The sequence below is a fragment of the Bubalus kerabau genome, chromosome 13, assembly GCF_029407905.1.
Source record: "Bubalus kerabau isolate K-KA32 ecotype Philippines breed swamp buffalo chromosome 13, PCC_UOA_SB_1v2, whole genome shotgun sequence".
NCBI lineage: Eukaryota > Metazoa > Chordata > Mammalia > Artiodactyla > Bovidae > Bubalus > Bubalus kerabau.
Genome location: NC_073636.1, coordinates 62,711,148 through 62,734,254, shown reverse-complemented (window position 1 = coordinate 62,734,254; position 23,107 = coordinate 62,711,148). Strand labels below are relative to the sequence as shown.

Genomic DNA, 23,107 nt, shown 5'->3' with positions numbered 1-23,107 from the left:
TCCATCACCTCCACTAGCTTTGTTCGTAGTGATGCTTTCTAAGGCCCAGTTGACTTCACATTCCAGGATGTCTGGCTCTAGGTCAGTGATCACACCATTGTGATTATCTGGGTCGTGAAGATCTTTTTTGTACAATTCTTCTGTGTATTCTTGCCATCTCTTCTTAATATCTTCTGCTTCTGTTAGGTCCATACCATTTCTGTCCTTTATCGAGCCCATCTTTGCATGAAATGTTCCCTTGGTATCTCTAATTTTCTTGAAGAGATCTCTAGTCTTTCCCATACTGTTGTTTTCCTCTATTTCTTTGCATTGATTGCTGAAGAAGGCTTTCTTATCTCTTCTTGCTATTCTTTGAAACTGTGCATTCAAATGCTTATATCTTTCCTTTTTTCCTTTGCTTTTTGCTTCTCTTCTTTTCACAGCTATTTGTAAGGCCTCCCCAGACAGCCATTTTGCTTTTTTGCATTTCTTTTCCATGGGGATGGTCTTGATCCCTGTCTCTGGTACAATGTCACGAACCTCATTCCATAGTTCATCAGGCACTCTATCAGATCTAGGCCCTTAAATCTATTTCTCACTTCCACTGTATAATCATAAATAGCCGCTAAACCCAGTAAAGTTTACAAAGTCTTGATGAATGAGGCCTGTTGTTCTGGGGAAGTTGTGATCTACTGCGGCAGGTCAGAAAATGGAGACACGGTACATTACTATGTGAATCTGCATGTCTTCTGTGATGCTGTGATCAGTTCTAGGTAACATGGAGCCTTGAGAGTAGGTAGGATTAAAAGAATCATTTTTAGCGTGGTTATCAGAGGAAATTCAGAAAAAATATAAAGAAGGAAACAAATGGTCAACAGTCTCTCACCTAGCAGCATACAAGTTTAGAAAATTCAGACAGTACTGAAAGATACAAAGTTAAAATAAAAATACCTATTTCTCTTGTCTCCAGAAATCATCATTTTAATAGTTTCTCATATATCTTTATAGAAAAAAAATCTGCATCTGCCATCATATTTATGGGTAAAAAAAGTTTAAAAACTTTTTTTTTTTGACAGTAAAGGCATTATTGTGATATTCCTTAAAATGGATATAGCATAATTTAACCAGTCCCCTGTTAATAGACACTTCAGTTGCTTTCAGTTTTTTATTTTTGTTTGTTGCTGTCAACACACTGCCTTGTTTCTGTCTGGGTTTACTTTTTGGGATATCTCTGAAGGGTGTGCTTCGTGAGTGGAGTTACCAGGTCAAAGGGTTTGATCGTTTGAAAAATTAGACATGGATTGCAAGTTGTAACCCAGAAAGTTTGCCCCAGTTTATCTTCTCAACAGTGTGCGGTCACGGCTGTTACTTTCCAACCCTGCTGCCGTCAGACAATTAGTTTTGAAGATCTGACAAATGAAAAATGGTATCTCCTTGTTCTGCTGATGTTCATTTCTCATCTGGAATAATCTTGAGCATCTTTTCATATGTTTAACTAGTGAGAATTCGTTAAGATTTTTATTTCATGGCTAGTCATGCTCAGGTAAGCATTCCAGGGAGAGAGAGCTATGCAGGTACAAAGGCAAAGAATGGGGAAAGTGTTTAGGGAAGATTTGTTCAACAGATACTTAACTCTGCACTTACAATAATTAAGGTGCTGTGACCCTAAGAAGCTGGAGGAGAAACCTTCTCTGTTAAGACAGGTTTGTACTCCTTATCAAGATTGAAAATTCTAAGTGCCCCCAGGTGAGGTTCCAAGAGGGAGCCTCAGAAGTTAAGAATCTGGGTAGGTCCCTTTCTTGTTGGGAGAGTCCTGGTATCTGGGCAGGGCTTTGAAGGATAAGGAGGGTTTGAAAAAGTGGAGATAGGGGTGGGAGTTGATAACAGCCTACAGAGCAGAGTAGCTTGAGGCTGTTCATGGGAGGAAAGGCAGGGATGAGCACACACAAGGAGCTCCATCCTGAGTGTTAGGCTGAGGCCTGGAAATGAAAGAGCAGCTGGAGGCCCTCTCAGCCACCCCGTTTTTTTTAAGGCCCTAGTGGCATAGGAAACATGGTTGGCCAAAGATGTGACAGTTCCACAGATCTGTAGCAAAAAAAAATTAAAGGAATAGAGGAAAACTGTTTGAGGACCCATTCTGAAGCTAGTCTTGACTATTCTGTTTTCACTCTGTCAACATTTGTGCAAGACTGATACCCAATGTCATAAATATCGCAGAAAGAAAAACCCTGGACCAGCAAGGCTAGAGTGTTTCTGTGGGATATCCATGGAGTTTTGAAAAAGCAGAGACTCTAAGATACCATTAGCTGGTGGGAGTGTAAATCCATGCAACTTCTCTACAAGGCAATTTGGCAATATTTTCTCAGAATTTAAAATTCACATATGTTAGAGAATAAACTAGTGGTTTCCAGAGCGGAGTGGGGAGGGGAGATAGGGATAAAAGGTTAAGAGACACAAACTATTATGTAAAAAATAAATAAGCTATCGTTAGGATGGGCTTCTCTTTTGACTCAGTGGTAAAGAATCCGCCTGCTAATCCAGGATATACGGGTTCAATCCCTGGGTTGGGAGAATCCCCCAGAGAAGAAAACGGCAAGAAAACCACTCCAGTATTCTTGCCTGGAAAATCCCATGAACAGAGCAGCCTGGCTGGTTACAGTCTATGGGGTTGCAAAAGAGTCAGACACGAATTAGCAACTAAACAACAACAATAATTATAAGGATATAATGTACAATACAGGAAATATAGCCAATATTTTATAATAACTATAAATGGATATGACCTTTAAAAATTAGCAATTACTGTGTTGTATACTTGAAACTTATATAATATTTTACATCAACTGTACCTCAATTTTTAAAATGTATATAGGACTTCCCCAGCAGTCCAGTGGTTAAGACTCTGTGCTTCCACTGCAGTGGGCACAGGTTTGATCCCTGATGGGGGAACTAAGATTTCACCTGCCATATGGCATGGCATGGCCAAAAAAACAATTTTTTTAAAAGCATATCCTTTCACCTAGAATACATTTTAAGAATACATCTTATAGACATACACATACATATTTCACAAAGAAGTATGTGGGAGGATATTCATCTCAGCATCGTTAACATAAGATCAACACATACACACACGAATGTTCATTTCTAGGGAGCTAAATTATGCTGTCTTAACTGTTGAATGCCATGCGGTTGTTAAAAGAACTGGGTGGATTTATATGTGCTGACATGATTGATCTCTAAAGTGTAATTGAGTGGGAAAAAAGGTGAGGTGCAGGGAGTGGGTTCAGTATGATCCCATTTCTATTTAAAAGAAACTAAAGAAAAATGAAATGATGGGAAGGCCACAGAGGTGTTAGCATAATTACCTATGGGTAGTGGGACTGAGGTGGGAGGGGGCAGGGAGAGAGTGAGACATCTTATTTTATATTCTTTTATGCTAGCTGAGTGGGTCTTTTTAAAAACCTTGCATGTATATTACTTTTACATTTCCAAAGACTAGTTTTATATTTTAAAATAGAACACATTTTAGAAGAAAATAATACAGAACCTTGCCAGGGGTTTGTGTAAAGTTTATGTGTCATGGAAAAAGGGGCAAATGCATTTGACAGTCATATGTACAGTTTTGGGGGCTTTGAGCCGCAACACATGCCTGTTGTCTTTTTTGTCTAAATGTTAAAGGTGGCTCTAATGGCATAGTGACTTTAACTGCGGCTGTGGTAACTGCTACACATACATACATGCACACTAGAGGCTTGCTGAGCTTCTCGTCTGACTCGACTGGAGGCTTTGTATGAGCTGATTAGTACTGTTCTGGACGCTATGTATTATTACCTCTGTCTTTCTGATGGTGACTGAGACACAGTGAGGCTAAGTGACTTGCCCAGGGTCACCTGGATGATCAGAACAGTGTTTCACATCTGGGTCTTTTAAACTCTTGTGTCTTGGTTTCCTTCACTGTGCCACACACACCGTGTCCATCAGGAGAGAACATGGGAAAATAATGATAAATGTCTCAGTCTGTGCAAGCTGCTGTAACAAAATACCGCACACTGGGTGGCTTGGACAACAGAAATTTATTCCTCATAGTTCCAGAGGCTGGAAGTCCAAGATTAGGGTACCCACAGATTCATTTCCTAGTGAAAGCTCTCTTCCTGGCTTGCCTTCTTCACGCTGTGTCTTCATAACGTGGGCCTCACAGAAAGAGCTCTAGGGTGACTTCCTCAGAACTTCCTGATGCTTACAAGGGCACCAGCCCTATCAGATTAGGGCCCCACCATTATGACCTCTTTTAACCTTGTCACCTCTTCACAGGCACTTTCTTCAAATACAGTAGTATTGGGGTTAGGACTTCAACCTATGAATTTTGGGGCACACAGATACTCAGTTCTTAGTAATATAGTACTGATAAAGAAGTTCACATGCACAAAAGAAAAAGTGACTGGCAACCCACTCCAGTCTTCACATGCACAAAAGCATAAGTGACTGGCAACCCACTCCAGTCTTCTTGCCTGAAGAGTTCCATAGACAGAGGAGCCTGGCGGGCTACAGTCCATGGAATCACAAAGACTCAGACATGACTGAGTGACTATCACTCAGTAAGATAATGTACAATAACGTGTTAAAATTTGCTATTCTGTCACATATTCAATAAGATGTTTATTGTGGGGAAGAGAAACCCAGAAAACATGGATAGACAACACAGAAGAAAATAAAAATCACCTAAAATCTTGCCACACAGAAGTAACAGCTTTCAAAAGCAAGATAGAGGGACTTCCCTCTTCCCTGGCAGTACCAGTAGTTAAGACTCCATGCTTCCAGTGCGTGGGGCTCACGTTCAATCCCTAGTCAGAGAACTAACATGCCACATGCAGTGCCCCCCTCAAAAAAAAGTAAGGTAGAGAAAAAGTTCATATACATGTTACCATATATGAGAGTGAAAATGGGAAAATTTATATTATTTGGATTGATTTATGTTTGAATAATAAATATGTGGAAGTATAAGCAAAAAGAGCGAGTATGTGCGTGCTCAGTCACTCAGACGTGTCTGACTCTTTGTGACCCCATGGACTGTAGCTTGACAGGCTTCTCTGTCCACAGGAGTTCCCAGGCAAGAATATTGGAGTGGGTTGCCATTTCCTCCTCCAGGGAATCTTCTTGACCCAGGGATCAAACCCACGTCTCTTATGTCTCCTGCATAAAAGGTGGATTCTTTACCACTTGAGCCACCTGGGCCTTACAAAACAAAGGGAAGGAAAAAAAAAACACTATTTCAGTGATTTTTTTTAGATCTTATTTTGGGGGAGGTGTTAGAAGGTATTTGACCCCTTGAGATTTATGTGTGAACATGTGTGCACACAGTCAGTCTCTCAATATGTATCTTGTAAGCATCCCAACAAAATATGAGTTTTTTAGACAATCGAGTGGTAGGTATAGTTAGATGGACGCTGGTGGTGGGTATTGTGAGTATTTGTAACTGTTTTTTTTTTTTCTTTTTTTACTGAAATATAGTTGACATAGACTATGTTAGTGTCAGGTGGACTACATAGTGACTTGACATTTGCATACATTATGAAATGATCGCCATGCCAAGTCTAGTAACCATCTGTCACCATGCTAACTTTTTACAGTATTATTGACCATATTCCTGATGCTGTATATTACATCCCTATGGCTAATGTACAAACCTCTTAATCCCCTTAACCTGTTTCATACCCCATCCCTCTCCCCTCTGTATCTATGAGTCTATTTTTGTTTTATTTGGTTTTTCACATTCTATGTATGAGATCATATGGCATTTGTCTTTCTCTGGCTTACTTCACTTAGCATAATACCCTCTAGATCCATCCATGTTGCTGCCAATGGCAAGATTTCATTCTTTTCATGGCTGAGTGATATTCCATTGTATGTATGGAGCGTATCTTTATCCACTTATCTGTTGATAGACACCTAGGTTGCCTCATTATCTCAGCTATTGTGCATAGTGCTGCAGTGAACATTAATGTGCTTATATCTTTTCAAATTACAAGTGTTTGTAACTCTAAGATAATCAAAACTGATATCAACATCTATGTTCTCTTCACTTCTCTCTTTTTTAAAAAAGATAAATTGTTTATTTTTGTATTTGGCTTTGCTGAGTCTTTGCTGCCATCAGGCTTTTCTCTAGTTGTGATGAACAGTGGCTGCGTTCTCTAGCTGCAGTTTGCAGGCTTCTCATTATGGTGGCTTCTCTTGTTCTTGAGAGGGCTTCAGTAGTTGCAGCACGTAGGCTCAGTATTTGGCTCCTGGACTCTAGAGCACAGGCTCAGTAGTTGTGCACGTGCTTGGTTGCTCCATGGCATGTGGGATCTTCTCAGTTCAAGGATCATTTTCAGGCAGACTCTTTTCCACTGAGCCACCATGGAAGCCCCCTCTTCTCTCTTAAGGGGCTGTAGTTGGATGGAACGGGGAAACACTGATCCAGGAGTAGAGTTTTCTGATGTTCTGTGTTCTTCTCTTCACAGCAATTCTCAGCCCTGACTGAAGTGCTCTTCCACTTCCTAACTGAGCCAAAAGAGGTAAAGTATCTTGTAATAAGGAGAGTTCCCGAGGGTGGGTCTGCAGTCCTGAGGTGCTTGAAGTGAAGGCCTGGTTTGTGCTGTCCCCCGTCTGCAGGTGGAAAGGTTTCTGGCTCAGCTCTCTGAATTTGCCGCCACCAACCAGATCAGTCTTGGCCCCCTGAGAAGCATCGTGAAGAGCCTCCTCCTGGTTCCAAATGGTGAGTAGCCCCTCCCAGCAGCCGAGGCCAGAGACATTGTTTGAACATTCCCTCAATCCACCGAGTTGGCAGGCGTGCTCTGGGCACTGAGCCAGAGCGCTTGGTAGGGAACCAGACATGGGCGGGACTGCAGTCAAGGCAGGGAAGCCAGGTAGACAGACAGCCGTGGGAGAGCATAATTGCAGTCTGCATCCCCACTTCGGTCCCCAGGCTTACCTTTCCTCTACGTGGTAGGTATAAGATTGAGACTAAGGGTTTATAAACTTTTACAGCAACTTGACAAAGTTTCTCTCTTTTTAAAATATTTATTTATTTTTATGTATTTATTTGGCTGCCTTGGGTCCGAGCTGCGGCATGCAGGATCTTCATTTCGGCACAGACTCACTAGCTGTGGTTCACAGGCTTAGTTGCTATGTGGCACCTGGGATCTTAGTTCCCCGACAGAGGATGGAACCCTCGGTCCCCTGCATTGCAAGGCAGATTCTTAACCACTGAACCATCAGGGGCAGTCCCTTGACAAAGTTTCTTGAATCTACTAATTTTAAAAAATGGGACTTGCATTTTTTTTAATGTGGTAGAATATATGTAACATATAATTGACCATTGTAACCATTTGGAGCTTTTTTTTTTTTCCCTAGATCGTAAACATTAATCAGTACATGTTTTGTGGCCAGTTTTGGATACATAAATTTTTTTCTAGCGGGGTAGCATGCCTGGAGCTCAACAAAAACCTGAACTAATGAGAGTCTCACAATCTTCTAATGATTTATTAGGGTAATCATAGCATAGAAACTTATCTAAATTAAAAAATTTTTTTGATCCAGTTATTGGATGAGTCTTTAGCTCAGTTATCCTTACCCTTATCCTTGCTAAGACTTTAGTACATATTTTGTAAGACCAAAAACATTTTCTTTCACAACTGCAGTGCAGTTATCAAAAGCAGGAAGTTTACACTGATTTAACACTTTTATCTAATCTGTGATGTGTATTCACATTTCACTAAGAGTTATTTGGGGCTTATATTTTGTAAGCTTTTTTTCATTTCATATTTCTAGGAATTAATTTTCATTGTATTGTACAAAAGTATCAGTCCATGGTAGATTGAAAATTTTAATAATAGGTCTTTTGATGCAGATAGTTTGAGAAGCAGGGTTTGCTTTAGAGCAGTCAGGGAAAGATTCTAGCCAGGAGGGAGGTGATCACAAAGCTTGAGCTTCAGGGTTGTCTGTCGTAACACTGTTTATCACAGAAAAATTAGAAGCAATCCAGTTACCCAGCTGTTGAAAATTGGTGTGATGTGCTGTGGTCCAGTTTTGCAGAGGAGTATGGTGGTGGTGCTTGTTAGTAAAGAACCTGCCAGTCAGTGCAGGAGATGTAAGAGATGTAGATTTAATCCCTGGATTGGGAAGATCCTCTGAAGGAGGACATGGCAGCCCACTCCAGTCTTCTTGCCTGGAGAATCCCATGGACAGAGGAGCGTGGTGGTCTGTAGTCCAAAGGGTCACAAAGAGTTGGACACGACTGAAGGGACGTAGTACACACGCATGGTAGTGATCAAGAATTCAGTCTGAGTTAGTAGGAACTGGGTGTGAATCCCAGTCTGACCCTTGATAAGTAGTATGGCTTTGGTACCCAGTCTCTTTCAATCCCTAGCAATAACCCTCCCTCAGCAGTTGTTCCACTCCATCTAAGCTTGTTTTGGTGTGTGTGGGGGGTGGTTTTGAAGATTAATTAAGATAATGTAAATAAAATGCTGAATAAATATTAATAAATAAATGTCCATCGACTCAATAGACCTGAGTTTGAGCAAGTGCCAGGAGTTGGTGATGGACAGGGAAGCCTGGCATGCTGCAGTCCATGGGTTGCAAAGAGTCGGACATGACTGAGCAACTGAACTGAACTGAAATAAAATGCTTAGCACAGTTTCTCCGCAAAAGGTTCTTATTTTTCATGTTCTATATTAATATTAATTTTTTAACATGTTGTTAAGAAAAATGTAATGATATGGAAAACCTTTCACAATATTTTGTTTAGTTCTGTCTGCCACAGTCCTATTTTTGTGTAAAAAAAAAAAGTTAACTGTGGCTCTGACTGGGTGATAAGACAGCAGGTTATCTTACTTGTTTCAGTTCAGTTCAGTCACTCAGTTGTGTCCAACTCTTTGAGACCCCATGAATCACAGCATACCAGGCCTCCCTGTCCATCACCATCTCCCGGAGTTCACTCAAACTCATGTCCATCGAGTCGGTGATGCCATCCAGCCATCTCATCCACTGTCGTCCCCTTTTCCTCCTGCCCTCAATCCCTCCTAGCATCAGAGTCTTTTCCAGTGAGTCAACTCTTCGCATGAGGTAGGAGTTTACTTGTTTATTTTTAGCTAAATATTGTCTTAAAAGTTGCTAGAATTAATTTGGCAATTTAATTAAAAGTTAATTTTATTTAAAGAGAGGTGACATTTGAGCCCAGGCTTAAAGAATGAATAAATGTTGACTGGGCTGAGAGGAGGTAAAACAGTATCCCCAGTTTGCGTATTTTAAAAATTAGTTAATAAGCTGATCTTCCCAATATCTCAGCCTAATTATGCATTAAAAGATGGGAACATGATTTGTTTGTACTTTCTGGTATATTCTTCATGCAGATCCTTTTCTTTGCCCTGTCTTGTGCTCCTGAGCGTTTGGGGTGTGAATCAGAAGATCCCTGAGGTTTCCAGCTGTGGAATTTTATGATCCTCTGTTTGTGAGATTCTTGCCTTCTTTGCTCTCATGGCGGGTTAAAAGCATCAGAACCACAAGGCTGGATGAGAATTGCAGTCTTCCCTGGTGGCTCCGATGGTGAAGAATCCGCCTGCAATGTTGGAGACCTGGGTTCGATCCCTAGGTTGGGAAGATCCCCTGGAGGAGGGAAAGGCTACCCCCTCCAGTATTCTGGCCTGGAGAATTCCATGGACAGAGAGTCACAAAGAGTCATACACAACTGAGCAACTTTCACTTTCACTTAACACAAGAATTAATTTTCATTGCAAACTTAAAACTGCAGAGCTCTGGACAGTCAAAAGGGAAATTTCTTTTTTAACCCTCATCCGACTCTTATCTCTAGAAATAATCGTGGTATAATTTTGGCATGTATCCTTTTCTATTTTTATGTACACCGATAGACAGAGCCATATACATTCATATAGTTTTGTTTTTCATCAATGGCAATAAACCACAGAATTGCTCTGTGGCTTGCATTTTTCCATACCTAGTACATCATGAAGATTTCCGCACATCAGCTTTATTCTTCTGGTAACTGCAGTGGACTTGGAACTGAATTAATCTTCTTTTACTTAATCCATTTCCTGTTGCTGGACATTTTAGTTCTGATCCTTCACTCTTAGAAAGTGTACCGTACCACAGTGAACATCCTTAGGAAATCTGTGTATTTAGTGTGTGTGAGCATTTCTGTAGGACAGGTGTCCAGCTTATAGAACCAGGAGTTTTTATCCTCTTTATTCTCATTGTCCAGCCTACACCTGTGGGAATGAGGAAACCTGTGAGCTATTGTGGGCACTGATTTTTCAGGAGACCTCTGTCTGTTGTCCCTGCCTCCATTCTTCCCGGTCCTTATCATCTCTGCACCCTGCCATTCAGTCCTGCCAGACTGCCTTAATTCTGCTCAGTCCTGTGCTCCAGCCCCAGTACTACCTCTGCAGAATGTCTTCCCAAACCATCTCAATCCATGGTGACCTCCCCTTCCGCTCCACAACTGAGATAGATTCTTTTATCTGCAGCCCTTTTTGGAGCATAATTATTTAGTCTTCTGTTGATCATGCTGTTTTGTATGTATCTATCTCGTGGTCCTAACAGATAGTTCCTTGAAGTCATGGGCGGGTCTGTACTACTTTCCTAAGCCACAGTTACAAGTAAAATGATGACTTAGAACAAGAGCTTTTGATTCATGCTGGGTGACTTGAGCTGAACTTGGGAGACCCTGTGACCCTCCCAGGGGATGTTGGGTGTATATTCTTCAAGCAGGATTGATGAGCAGTGTTTATAGCAGACCGTTTTCTGTAGGTCCAGAGAACACAGGTGTGCTGAGTTCCAGGGGTGGGCTTTGCAAGCTCACCTGGATTTGAGTCTTGGGTATATCACTTTAGGTAGCTATTTGGCCTTGGACAAATCAGCCTCTTGGGGCCTCAGTTTCTATCTGAACAACAGAGTAGTAAGAGCAGTTTATGGTGATGCTTTAGGAATAAATGAGTTAGTATCCATAAAGCATGCATATACCATGCTTTTTGGATGTTCAGCATCCAAATACCATGCCTGCTGAACTTTACATTGTTTATTTACTTATTCTTGGCTGTGCTGCATCTTCATTGCTGTATAAGTTTTTTCTAGTTGGGGTGAGCAGGGGCTACCCCTAGTTGTGGCATAATGGTTTCTCGCTGTCGTGGCTTCTGTGGTTTTGGAGCACAGGCTCTAGGCACACAGGCTTCAGTAGTTTCAGCACCCTGGCTAAGTAGCTATGGTTCCAGGCTCTAGAGCACAGGCTTAATAGTTGTGGCTCACGGGCTTAGTTGCTCCACAGCATGTGGGATCTTCCCGGACCAGGGATGAAACTGGTGTCTCCTGCACGGACAGGCAAGTTCTTTACCACTGAGCCACCAGGAAAGCCCTACATTGTTTATTGATAGTTCAGTTAGTTTCTCTTATGTGCCTCGATGTCAAATCATCAGATAAAACATCCCTTCCCTCAATGGAGAGGATATGAATTCTCTTGATGGTTTAATTCAGCTCAGTTCAGTTCATTCAGGCAGTCATGTCCAACTCTTTGCAACCCCATGGACTGCAGCACACCAGACTTCCTTGTCCATCACCAACTCCTGGAGCTTGCTCAAACTCGTGTCCTTCCAATTGGTGATGTCATGCCCCAAAGCTTTTTAAGTTCTAGAGTTGAAGTCTCAGGTTTGCTGAACTCCTCAGTAGCTCTCAACAATTTCTGTTTGTTTTACTCTTTTTTTTTGTTCTCATGCAGTCTGACTTTTCCCTTCCTACAGAGTTCAAGAGTTCTGCATTTCTTCCAGAGCATCTGCTAATCATCTGAGGTAGCTTGTAAGTCTCTTGGCCTCTTCCTTGGCCTGATGAGGGATTATCTTTTCAGTCCCAAAGGCTGCCATCCCAGAACAAATTCCCGGCCCTTCATGCCTTGTTATGGCAGCAGCCTCTCCACTTCTGTTCTCCCATCCAGATTCTAGTTTGCCCTGGAACACAGAACGACTTGGACCCTGCTCCTCCTCTCAACTGTTTACTTTGCCTAATGGACTCTGTAGTCTTTAACTTGGCCTTCAAGGCCTTCCCCTGTCTAGTCTGAAAGTGTCCTCATTGCCTTATCCTTCCTTCATCCTGGTATGGCTTGTTGGAGTTCAAGGGACCCCAAAGACCTTCTAGATCAGTCTTCCTCAAATTGGCGTTTTCATCCAGAAAAGACTTCAGTGGCCAGGCAGGGTCATAAAGTTCTGTCCCTGCACCTCCCAGCCTTGGAATCTTGGAGATTCACACACACATTAACATATCTCAGTCTCTGAAAAGCCCTGCAGTAAACTGATTGACCTGCTTAACCGGTATCTGCGAAACAGTTAACCCTGGAACTCCTCTTTTTGGGGGCAGGAGTGAGTGCACAGGGGGAGGGTTAAGTAAAAGCTTTGTAAAGCGCTGATCTAGTCTGATCTTTGTCTTGGAGATAAAGAAACAGAGCCCTAGAGAGGGGAAGTGACTTGCTTTAGATCTTATAGACGAAAAGCTGTTGCTGCACCCTCCTTGATTAGCTCAAAGCTTGTGGGTTTGTTTTGTTTTTTTTTTTTTAATGTTTTTCTTTTACTATTAAGTATATAATTCTTAAAAGCACCTGAGGGCTTCCCTGGTGGCTCAATGGTAAAGAATCCACCTGACAATGCAGGAGACATGGGTTTTATTCCTGGTCTGGGAAGATCCCACATGCAGCGGAGCAGCTAAGCCTGTGCCCATCACTGTTGAGCCTGGGCTTTAGAACCTGGTAACTGCTGCTACTGAGCTCATGTGCCACAACTACTGAAGCCATGTGCCTTAGAGTGCATGCTCTGCAGCAAGAGAAGCCACTGCAATGAGAAGCCCAAGCACTGCAACTAGAAAGAGTATTCCCTGCTTGCTGCAACTAGAGAAAAGCCCTCACAGCAACAAAGACCCAGCACAACTAAAATAAATAAATAAATAAAAATAAGTCCATGAAGAATTGTTCTCTTAAAAAAAAAAAAAACTTGATTTCAACCTTTATCAACTCATGTCCAGATTGCTTCACCTGTGCCCCACCTACTTCAACTCATTGCTCTCCAAACTGGATTATTTTTAAACAAATCTCAGACATCATATCATTTCATTCAATTCCTAGTTATATATCGCTAAAACATAAAGGACTTTCTCTTCCTTATCAAACCACTATGCAATGATCATATCTAAAATTAAAATACAAAGTCAGAGTTCAGACTTCCCCATTGTCTCATCCATTTTGTTTGTAAGTGTTCTCATTAAGATCCAGATAAGGCCCCCACCTTGCATTTGGTTCCTGCACAGCCCTTGTATGCTTACTTCACAGCTCTGAGACCTTAAGCCAAGTCATGTAACCACTCTGAGAATCAGTTTCTTCAGGAATAAAATGGAGCTAATACCTAGTAGCTCATACATTGTTTCAAGAGTGGAGAAAGATGGTGATCCCAGGTTAAATTTGGCACTTTCAGGACAGGGATCCCGTTCAGTCTGTGGTCAGGGAACTAAGATCCCAACAAGCCATGCAGTGCAGCCAAAAAAATAAAAATAATTTTTAAAGAATTTCTTTTTAAAAAATGGAGAAAGATAATAAATGTAAAGTGCTTGCTCCAATAGTAAGTGGTAGTAGCTACATTGCTGTTAGTATTGATTGTCATTATCATTATGAGTTGTCACCTAGAAAAGATTACAGATAACTTTGCGGTAGGGACATAATTTAAGCTGGTTTTTACTTTAATATCTGGCCCTTGTGGGTACCCAGTAACTGGTCGTTATTTATTCATTTATTTATTTGGCTACGTCAGGTCTTAGTTTCATCATGCAAGCAGATTTTCTTGTGGTGCGCAGGCTTATTTGCTCCTCAACATGTGGAATCTTCCCTGACCAGGGATCAAACCCATGTCCCCTGCATTGCAGGAGGATTCTTACCACTGGACCACCAGGGAAATCTCCAGTGGTTGGTGGGTTTTGTTTTTGCTTTTTTTGTAAAGAAAAAGCAATAACTCCCTTTCCACACTTAAAGGAGTCTGTCTGGCTGGGCCAAAAAAGAAATAATCAGCATTGAACAATAATCACAAATGGTATTTAATCAAATGCTGGACTAAGTTCCCTGGGGGTTCCCAACCTTACCCTGCTCTATTTTCTATGTGGCACTTTTCAGTAATCCTCTACATGGAATAATACTCTATATAATAGAATCCACTGCAATGCAGGAGGCCTGGGGCTCGATCCCTGGGTTGGGAAGAGTCCCTGGAGAAGGGCATGGCAACCCACTCCAGTATTCTTGCCTGGAGAAACCCATGGACAGAGGAGCCCAGTGAGGTATAGACCAGGGGATCGCAAAGAGTCGGACATGACTGAGCGACCAACACTTTCACTATAGGACTTACCTACTTGTTACATTATTGTTATAATGTATTATATGTGTTATATCGTTATATCTCAAAAGATTGTGAGCCTCAGGAGGATAGAGACTGTTGCCTGTTCAGTTTTTGATGCCTTCCAACATCCAGCTCAGTGCTGGCACATGGCAGTCTCAGGACATCTGTATACAGTGACTGTGGCCTCTGTTTGCACGGGAACCTTGCAGGGGTGGGTTCAGCTGGTAAGCCTTCAGGGTCAGTAATCACTGAGTGAATGGGGCTCCCATGCTCTCCCATCTGATTCACCAAGGTTTAGTTCTGTTCCTTGGACTCCCCTTACTACTTTGAATAAACTTAGGAAGGTTTTGGCTAGAAGAGTAGTGTTTGCTAACTTTCCAGCCGTTTCCTGAAACCCTCTGCTTGTCACCCACACTATTTGATGGCAGTGGGGGTTTGCCTAAGGCAACTGTTCCAATGAAAAGTGGAGCTCAAGGACTTATAAACCATCCCAGATGGTTATCTGTATTTAAAGGACATTCTCAGATTTACCCTAGTGACATGTTCTAGTGACTGCAGCCCTGGAGTTCAGATTTTTCTGACTGACATGGGGTCAAGGGTGCAGCCCTGTCTTGTGCGTACAAGACAGAGGAATCACCAAAGGAAAAAGCTGAAAAAGAAGCTAAGGGCTTGAGGCCTAACATGACGCAAATATGTGTATTTCTTTTTTTTAAGATCATGTTTTTTTTGTTTTTTTAAAAAACATTTATTCATCTATTTGGCTGCCCTGGGTTGTAGTTGCAGCATGCAAACTCTTAGTTGAGACGTTGGATCTAGTTCCCTGACCAAGGTTTGAATCCAGGGCCACTGCATTGGGAGTGTGAGTCTTAGCCACTGGACCACCTGGGAAGTCCCTCTATGTATGTTTCTAAAGTATGGCTCCTGCCTGTCTCAGGTAGTGAGGTGCCATCAGGACAGAGAGCTTGCTTCGGCCCCTGCAGTGCGGTAGCCTCAGTTGTCAGTCACTGTCCGGTTGTGGCCTGGTCTTAGTCCCCGACAGCATCTCAGAATGACCTGGAATGGAAAGAGCCTGAATTTGGGCCAACTGCCCCATAAGCTACTTTCTCTGCTGCTTGCCTGCTGTGTGGCCCTGGGCAATACATTTAACCTTTTTTCTTGGGAGGGAGGGGTTGTTTTTTTTTTTTAATTATAGAAAAGCACAGGAAAGCACACAAAAATGACTCACAATTTTACTGCCTTCCTATTAAGAAAGAACATGCAGCTAGGATGTTTTTAAATGACACCAAGGAAAAAAAGTCCCACCCAGTCCCTTTCCTCAAAGGTATCCTCTGTTTTGTGGATATGTTCACCAAAAATGTACTTCACATCTCTCAATTTAGCCATAAGATAAGCATGTAATTAAAGCTATATGCAGAGTACATCATGAGAAACTCTGGACTGGAAGAAACACAAGCCGGAATCAAGATTGCTGGGAGAAATATCAATAAACTCAGATATGCAGATGACACCACCCTTATGGCAGAAAGTGAAGAGGAACTCAAAAGCCTCTTGATGAAGGTGAAAGTGGAGAGTGAAAAAGTTGGCTTAAAGCTCAACATTCAGAAAACGAAGATCATGGCATCTGGTCCCATCACTTCATGGCAAATAGATGGGGAAACAGTGGAAACAGTGTCAGACTTTATTTTTCTGGGCTCCAAAATCACTGCAGATGGTGACTGCAGCCATGAAATTAAAAGACACTTCCTCCTTGGAAGGAAAGTTATGACCAACCTAGATAGCATATTCAAAAGCAGAGACATTACTTTGCCAACAAAGGTCCGTCTAGTCAAGGCTATGGTTTTTCCTGTGGTCATGTATGGATGTGAGAGTTGGACTGTGAAGAAGGCTGAGCACCGAAGAATTGGTGCTTTTGAACTGTGGTGTTGGAGAAGACTCTTGAGAGTCCCTTGGACTGCAAGGGGATCAACCAGTCCATTCTGAAGGAGATCAGCCCTGGGATTTCTTTGGAAGGAATGATGCTAAAGCTGAAACTCCAGTACTTTGGCCACCTCATGCAAAGAGTTGACTCATTGGAAAAGACTGATGCTGGGAGGGATTGGGGGCAAGAGGAGAAGGGGACGACAGAGGATGAGATGGCTGGATGGCATCACTGACTCGATGGACGTGAGTCTGAGTGAACTCTTGGAGTTGGTGATGGACAGGGAGGCCTGGCGTGCTGCGATTCATGGGGTCGCAAAGAGTCGGACACGACTAAGCGACTGATCTCTCTCTGAAAGCTATAAGTAAGAATAGATAATATACCCTTCTTTATTTATGCAAAAGGGACCACATTAAGCAGACTGTTCATACCTTTTCTTTTCTTTTAATTATATTTTGCAAATAGGCAGGTCAGGAGCTACCTTATTTTTAAAGGCTGTATAGCATTGTGTTGTACAGATTCTTTGATTCAGCATGTGTTTAATGAGTTGAGGGCCAACCAGTGAACAGTGCCTGGCATTTTTTTTAGTAACTTGGGACACAGCAGTGGGCAAAACCAACCAAGTCCTTGTTCTCAACAAACTGACTTTTGTGAGAAAATTGGCAATAAATATGTAGCATGAAGTTGGATAGTTATAAATTGCCAATGCAGAAAAGGACACTTGAAGATTGGTCAGGGACCCTTTCAGAGGAGGTGCAATTCAAGCCGATTCCTGAGGAAAGTGAGGAGTGAGCATGTGCAGATTTGAGGAAGCGTGTTTCCTGCAGGAGCAACTGCAGGGGTGAATGCATGGAGGTAGGAACCTGCCTAGTAAATAATGGGAAAAACTGAGTAAGCGAGGGAGAGAGCAGAGGGTTCTACAGAAGTTCAGATCCACAGGGCATTGTGAGAACTTCGGGATTTACAATGAGTGGAACAGGAGCTATTCGAGGGTTTTGAGCAGAGAGGAGACACGGTCTGACTTAAGTTTTAACAAAATTACCTTGGCGCCCAGGCTACTTGTGTGGACACACCAAAATCAGTGTGCCGTTTCTGAGTTTTGGTCTCTCCTGCGCACACTGCTGAAGAGCTGCCCTCGCAGATCTCGGTGTACGGGGAGCAGAGCTGTAGGTGAGCCCTTAGCGGCGCAGTTGTCAGCTCTGGATGTGTCAAATCCTCTCCCCACAAAGCTTAACCTTTCTCGTCTTTAATTTCCTGGTAAATTAAAAGTTACAATGGTATTTTCCACCTCGGAGTATTTGGGGATCTTCAGATGGAATGTTGGATTTGAACTGGATATAAACTAAGGAGCGGCACGCCAAGAGTTGATTGGAGTGACTGGACGTAACAGCCTTCTTGGAGAGCTTTTATGGCCAAGGTTTCCTGGGGTCTTGCCTTTTTTTTATTTCCCTGTGGCTTCCTTGCTTAGTCTGATTTTGGAGATAAAAGGTTTCCTCCCTTTGTTGACACCGTTGATTTTGCAGAGGACAACAGCCCTTCAGATTGTTTTTCTGGTGTGGGATGGGGGTGGGGGCTTGGGTTTAGGGTGTTACTTCAGGGCCCTCCCTGGACCATGGTGGACAACTTCTTATACTTTGATTAGTCATCTTCTGAAGGACTAAAAAGTGGAAAATTTTCAAGGTGACTGGAGGCTGTAGCCTGCAGGTTAAATGTTGAGAAGCCCGGATTGCTGGGAGCACTTTATTTTCAGAAATGGGAGCCTACAAGCGGAACAAAGGAGGTGGGTGCAGGGCAAGAGTAGGAGGGTGGGGTTTCCCAGGGCTCCTGAGGGGAGGGGCTTGACAGCCCCTCTGCAAGTGACTTGGCAACTGTAGAGGCTGAACTGCTTAGTCCATCTGCGTTTGCTTCCTGAGGGCTGACCTTCTGGGGCAGGCTGTCCCTTGTGGAGACAAGAATGCTCTGTAATCCGCCCTAACCGGTGCTGCGACCACTGGGCCTGCGTGGCTCCTGAGCACTTGGAACAGCTGGTGCAACTGAGGAACAGAACACTACATTTCCTTTCATTTTAATTCATTAACAGTTAAAGAAAGGAATTCCCTGGAGATCCAGTGGTTAGGACTTGGCACTTTCACTAACGAGGGCCTGGGTTCCATCCCTAGTCAGGGAACTAAAATCCCACAAGCCACATGGCAAGGCCAAAAAAGAAACAGTTAAAGAGCCTCATGTGTTTGGTGGTTACAGATGGCACAGTGGCAGCTTTGGGCTGTTACCCCTGTGCCCGCCTGACCTTGAACTCCCCCCACTTGGCTCCAGGAGTCTTGGCCTTATTTCTTCAGATGAGTCACCCCCTCCCCAAGTCCAGACAGTCTTTTCTTTTGTCTGTAACTTCATCTATACTTTCTGGAGGGGCCAATGCTTGTGTGGCACCTAAAGTGAAGTGAAAGTTGCTCAGTTGTGTCAGACTCTTGGCGACTCCATGGACTGTAGCCCGCCAGGCTCCTCTGTCCATGGGATTCTCCAGGCAAGAATACTGGAGTGGGTTGCCATGCCGTTCTCCAGGGATCCTCCCGACCCAGGGATTGAACCCAGATCTCCCACATTGCAGGCAGATTCTTTGCCATTTGAGCTGCTCAGGAATCTGCCAAAAAATGCCCCCTAGCACGTGCTGCCTTGTTCCCCCTCATCTCCTTCCTGCCTGGCTGGACCGAGATCAGGCCGAGTGAGCTGAGTCTGTGTGTTCCCTTTGTCGTCCCTGTCACTTAAGTTGTACCCATTGAATGCTTCCTGCCAGAGGATTGATTGATTTGCCCTTTCTGACTGATTTTTCTCTTCTCCCAGGTGCCTTGAAGAAGGGTCTCACAGCCGAGCAGGTCCGGGCCGACTTCATGACTCTGGGTAGGTGACCACCCCAGGTTGCTCAGGTGACAGGCCCTGCAGCCTTTCCCTGTGGTCATGTCTCCCTTCTGTTCTCTTCCAGGTCTCAGTGAGGAGAAAGCCATCTACTTTTCTGAAAAGGTATCAGAATCCGTCTTAATCAAAGTGAATTAGGATTGTTTGCTTTTATTTCCTGAAAACATACAAATGGAAAACACCAACCAAGGAAAAACCATTAATCATCTTATGTCATTTCCCAGCTTACAGTTTTCACTCGGTTTCATGCAGATGGCATACATGCCTGAAAACGCTACTCAGTGCACCTAATATTTTCCCTCTGATTTGACTAAATATAAATATCATACAGTTTTTGTTCCCACCTGGATTAAGTCTTGGAATAAAGGAAGATTCCTGCTGCCCCTCTTGACCCGGACCTGTGCGCACAGGCCGAGCCCGTGCCTCTGCGCTCTGCCCACTGTCTGTGTAAAGACTAAACGTTGCACTGGGGGCGGAATAAAGAGGGTTTTTTCTTTTCTTTCCATTGTGATGACTTTGGCTTTCTGCTTTTATTCCAGTGGAAGCAGAATGCCCCCACCCTTGCTCGATGGGCCGTAGGTCAGACTCTGATGATTAACCAGCTTGTAGATATGGAATGGAAATTTGGAGGTAACCAGTTAGAGCCAGTCCTGGGTCCCTTGGATGATGCAGGGTTGGGTGGCAGAGGCTCTCAGATGACTTCACTGGGGAAGCGGGATCCTTGGTCCCCTACGATTGTTGGGTCCAGCAGCTGCTCCCCTGTGTGTCACTGTCCACATTCAGCAGCTCTTTCTACCCACGGCTCTCCGTGAATTCACTTCCTGAAAAGCACATTCTCCTGTCTTCATCCTGGCCCCCACATGGCTCCTGCTTTAAAACTTGCAAGATTGGGCTCTTCAGAGTTGGTCCTCAACCAGTCACTTACTGTTTTTTTCTTTTGTGTCACAGTGACATCTGGGAGCAGCGAACTGGAAAAAGTAGGAAGTATTTTTTTACAAGTAAGTCTTTTTCTGATCTCTGAAAATTGGGAGATTTTTGACTTGGTTATAAAATATTACATCCACATTTTACAATGAAAAGTGAAAGTGAAGTTGCTCAGTAGTGTCCGACTCTTTGTGACCCTGTGGACTGTAGCCCACCAGGCTCCTCTGTCCATGGAATTCTCCAGGCAAGAATACTGGAGTGGGTTGCCATTTCCTTCTCCAGGAGATCTTCCCAACCCAGGGATCAAACCCAGGTCTCCCACATTGCAGGCAGATGCTTTAACCTCTGAGCTACCAGGGAAGCGCTCACATTCTACAATATTTTAATGCAGTTACTCACCCAGTCGTGTCCAACTCTTTGTGACCCCATGGACTGTAGCCCGCCAGGCTCCTTTATCCTTGGGATTTCCCAGGCAAGAATTCTAGAGTGGGTTGCCATTCCCTCTTCCAGGGGATCTTCCCCACCTGGGGATTGAACCTGGGTCTCCTGCATTGCAGGCAGATTCTTTACCATCTAAGCCACCAAATCTACCTTGGGTTTCTTTAATATCCAATTAAACCAATGTTCCACTGAAGTGCCTTGTGTATTTCAGAGCAATGTGGTCAGCCAAAGATGTGGTTACTAACACGCTTACTTTCAGATGAATAAGATCTGGATATTGTTCTTGAAAGTTTTGATTGTTCCTGTCATCATGGGAATTGTTATAAGTTTTGGTGTGGGACAATCTAGACAGCTCTCAAGTAACTCTCAAGACACTGGATGGTTTAATGTTTCCGTGAAAGTTCAGGTTTCAGAAATTTCTTTGCCCAATTGTCATCGTTTTAATTTAAATATTTTATTTCTTTTTTTCCTTTTTTGGCTCAGTTAAAGTTGGTGGTTAAGAAAGGAAATCAAACTGAAAATGTATACATAGGTGAGTCCAGATTCCCATTTGAACCCTTCCACTTTTTCCATGTTTTCTTTAGTCCTTAGGCTCCTGAGTGTGTGTTAGTCGCTGAGTCATGCCTGACTCTTTGCGACCCCATGGACTGCAGCGCACCCGGCTCCTGTGTCCATGAGATTGTCCAGGCAAGGGTACTGGAATGGGTTGCCATTTCCTTCTCCTTAGGCTCCTGAAGCCCACCACTAATCATTTTTCCATAAAAAAAGTCATAATTGGACTGTGGAATCTCCATTTTTCCACCTTTGCTCTCCTAAATGATAAGCCCTTAGCAAGTTGGAGACCCCACAGTCAATGAACTTTTTGCTAAAGGGAAAGTGTGGGGTAGGAATGTGAGTGAAAGTCGCCCAGTTGTGTCTGACTCTTTGCGACCCCATGAACTATACAGTCCATGGAATTCTCCAGTCCAGAATACTGGAGTGGGTAGCCTTTCCCTTCTCCAGGGGATCTTCCCAACCCAGGGATTGAACCCAGGTCTCCCACATTGCAGGAGGATTCTTTACCAGCTGAGCCACAAGGGATGCCCAAGAATACTGGAGTGGGTAGCCTATCCCTTCTCCAGCAGGCCTTCTGACCCAGGAATCAAACTGGGGTCTCCTGCATTGCAGGCGGATTCTTTTCAAACTGAGCTATCAGGGAAGCCTGGGGTAGGAATGGTGAATATCTAAGAGCAAGAAGCTCTGGGGTTATGGGAATCACATCAGCTGTCCTGAATGGCACTCTTTCATCCCTTTGTGTTGGGGAGTTAATGCCATTTGAAATCTCCCCTCCACTTTTTCTTTTTTTAAATGGAGCTGAGAACTTTCTGTGTTCAAGGCTTCAGTTCTTTATTATGATCAATTACTCATCCAGAACTGCTTAGAGGTATTAAGTCAAAAAATAAAAAGGAAGTCACTGGGTGGAAATTCATTTTCTTGGATGATTCTGTGGAGTTGGAAACATTTACCTGAAGCCGCGTTTTCTCTCCCCAGAATTAACTTTGCCTCAGTTCTACAGCTTCCTGCACGAGATGGAGCGAGTCAGAACCAGCATGGAGTGTTTCAGCTGATTTCTGTCCCTGCCTTGCATCTCCACCCCCACCCCCCATCCCCTCCTCCTCTTTCCCGGTGACCCACTCTGAGAGAGAGGCTGCTGGGCTCCCAGGCCTGTGGCCTCTCCTCTGGGCCTGCCTGCCTCTTGGGAGCCCGTGTGCAAAGTTTCTGAAAAACAAAGGATTAAGTACTGAAGGACCCCGGACAGAATGACCCTGAAGAGTCTTCATGAGGCACCCTCCACCACGTATCTCCCAGGTCACTGTTTAGATATTCAGAAAGGTGATTGCATGCAGGGGAGGAAGTAAGTCAAGTCACCTCCCCTTCAAAGCTCCAGAGTACACAAATGGTCTGTTGCTCAAGATACCAACACTGATGACCTTCCCCACAAGACAGCAAGGGCTTGTTTATGACTAAGGAAGAGGTGGATTTCATGAATGACCCAAAGGGAGCTCCCAGCAGAGGTCCTACAGTTTGTGGTGGTGGGGCCTTGCTGATCGGTCTTCAGTGGACACCTGTGTAAAAGTATGGGCTGGGTCCGCTCTGAAAAAAAAAAAACAGGCTTCACTTCAGGTTTTGCCCCGTTGTGGGTAATGAGGCGGGCCTTTTGAGGTTATTTCAGCTTGTTTTGGTTCAAGCTGACCTTCTGTGGTGGTTAGCTGAAGAATAAAGAAGATTCTGAAGAACAGGTCTGCATCCGGTTGTCTCTGTGCGTGAATTAAAGAGTCATTTGCCTTGCAGAGAACTAGTGCTCTCATCTTCAAAAATTATCTTTCTGGGTTTAGTGAGGGCCCTGGGTCTTCAATGAAATTCGCTGTAGTCCCAAGTGGGTGTTTGTAAGAGCAGTTCAGGGGAGACTCAGGTCAAAAATATGAAAAGTGGAGTAGATGAATACTTTGTGTTCAGATAACTTTAGTACCAACCTGGCATG

General features: G+C 43.5%; 1 protein-coding gene across 1 annotated transcript in view; it reads left to right on the top strand.

The window, feature by feature from the left end:
- The window catches only part of COMMD7 (COMM domain containing 7), a 28,248-nt gene extending 5,384 nt beyond the window's left edge, over positions 1-22,864 (top strand). The window contains exons 2-9 of the mRNA XM_055544759.1: positions 6,483-6,536; positions 6,634-6,736; positions 19,150-19,206; positions 19,289-19,326; positions 19,761-19,851; positions 20,170-20,219; positions 21,070-21,118; positions 22,117-22,864. Of these exons, the coding sequence (XP_055400734.1) occupies positions 6,483-6,536; positions 6,634-6,736; positions 19,150-19,206; positions 19,289-19,326; positions 19,761-19,851; positions 20,170-20,219; positions 21,070-21,118; positions 22,117-22,193 (519 nt within the window). The 3' untranslated portion in view covers positions 22,194-22,864. The remainder of the gene's footprint in view (positions 1-6,482; positions 6,537-6,633; positions 6,737-19,149; positions 19,207-19,288; positions 19,327-19,760; positions 19,852-20,169; positions 20,220-21,069; positions 21,119-22,116) is intronic.
- The last annotated feature ends 243 nt before the right edge of the window (positions 22,865-23,107 follow it).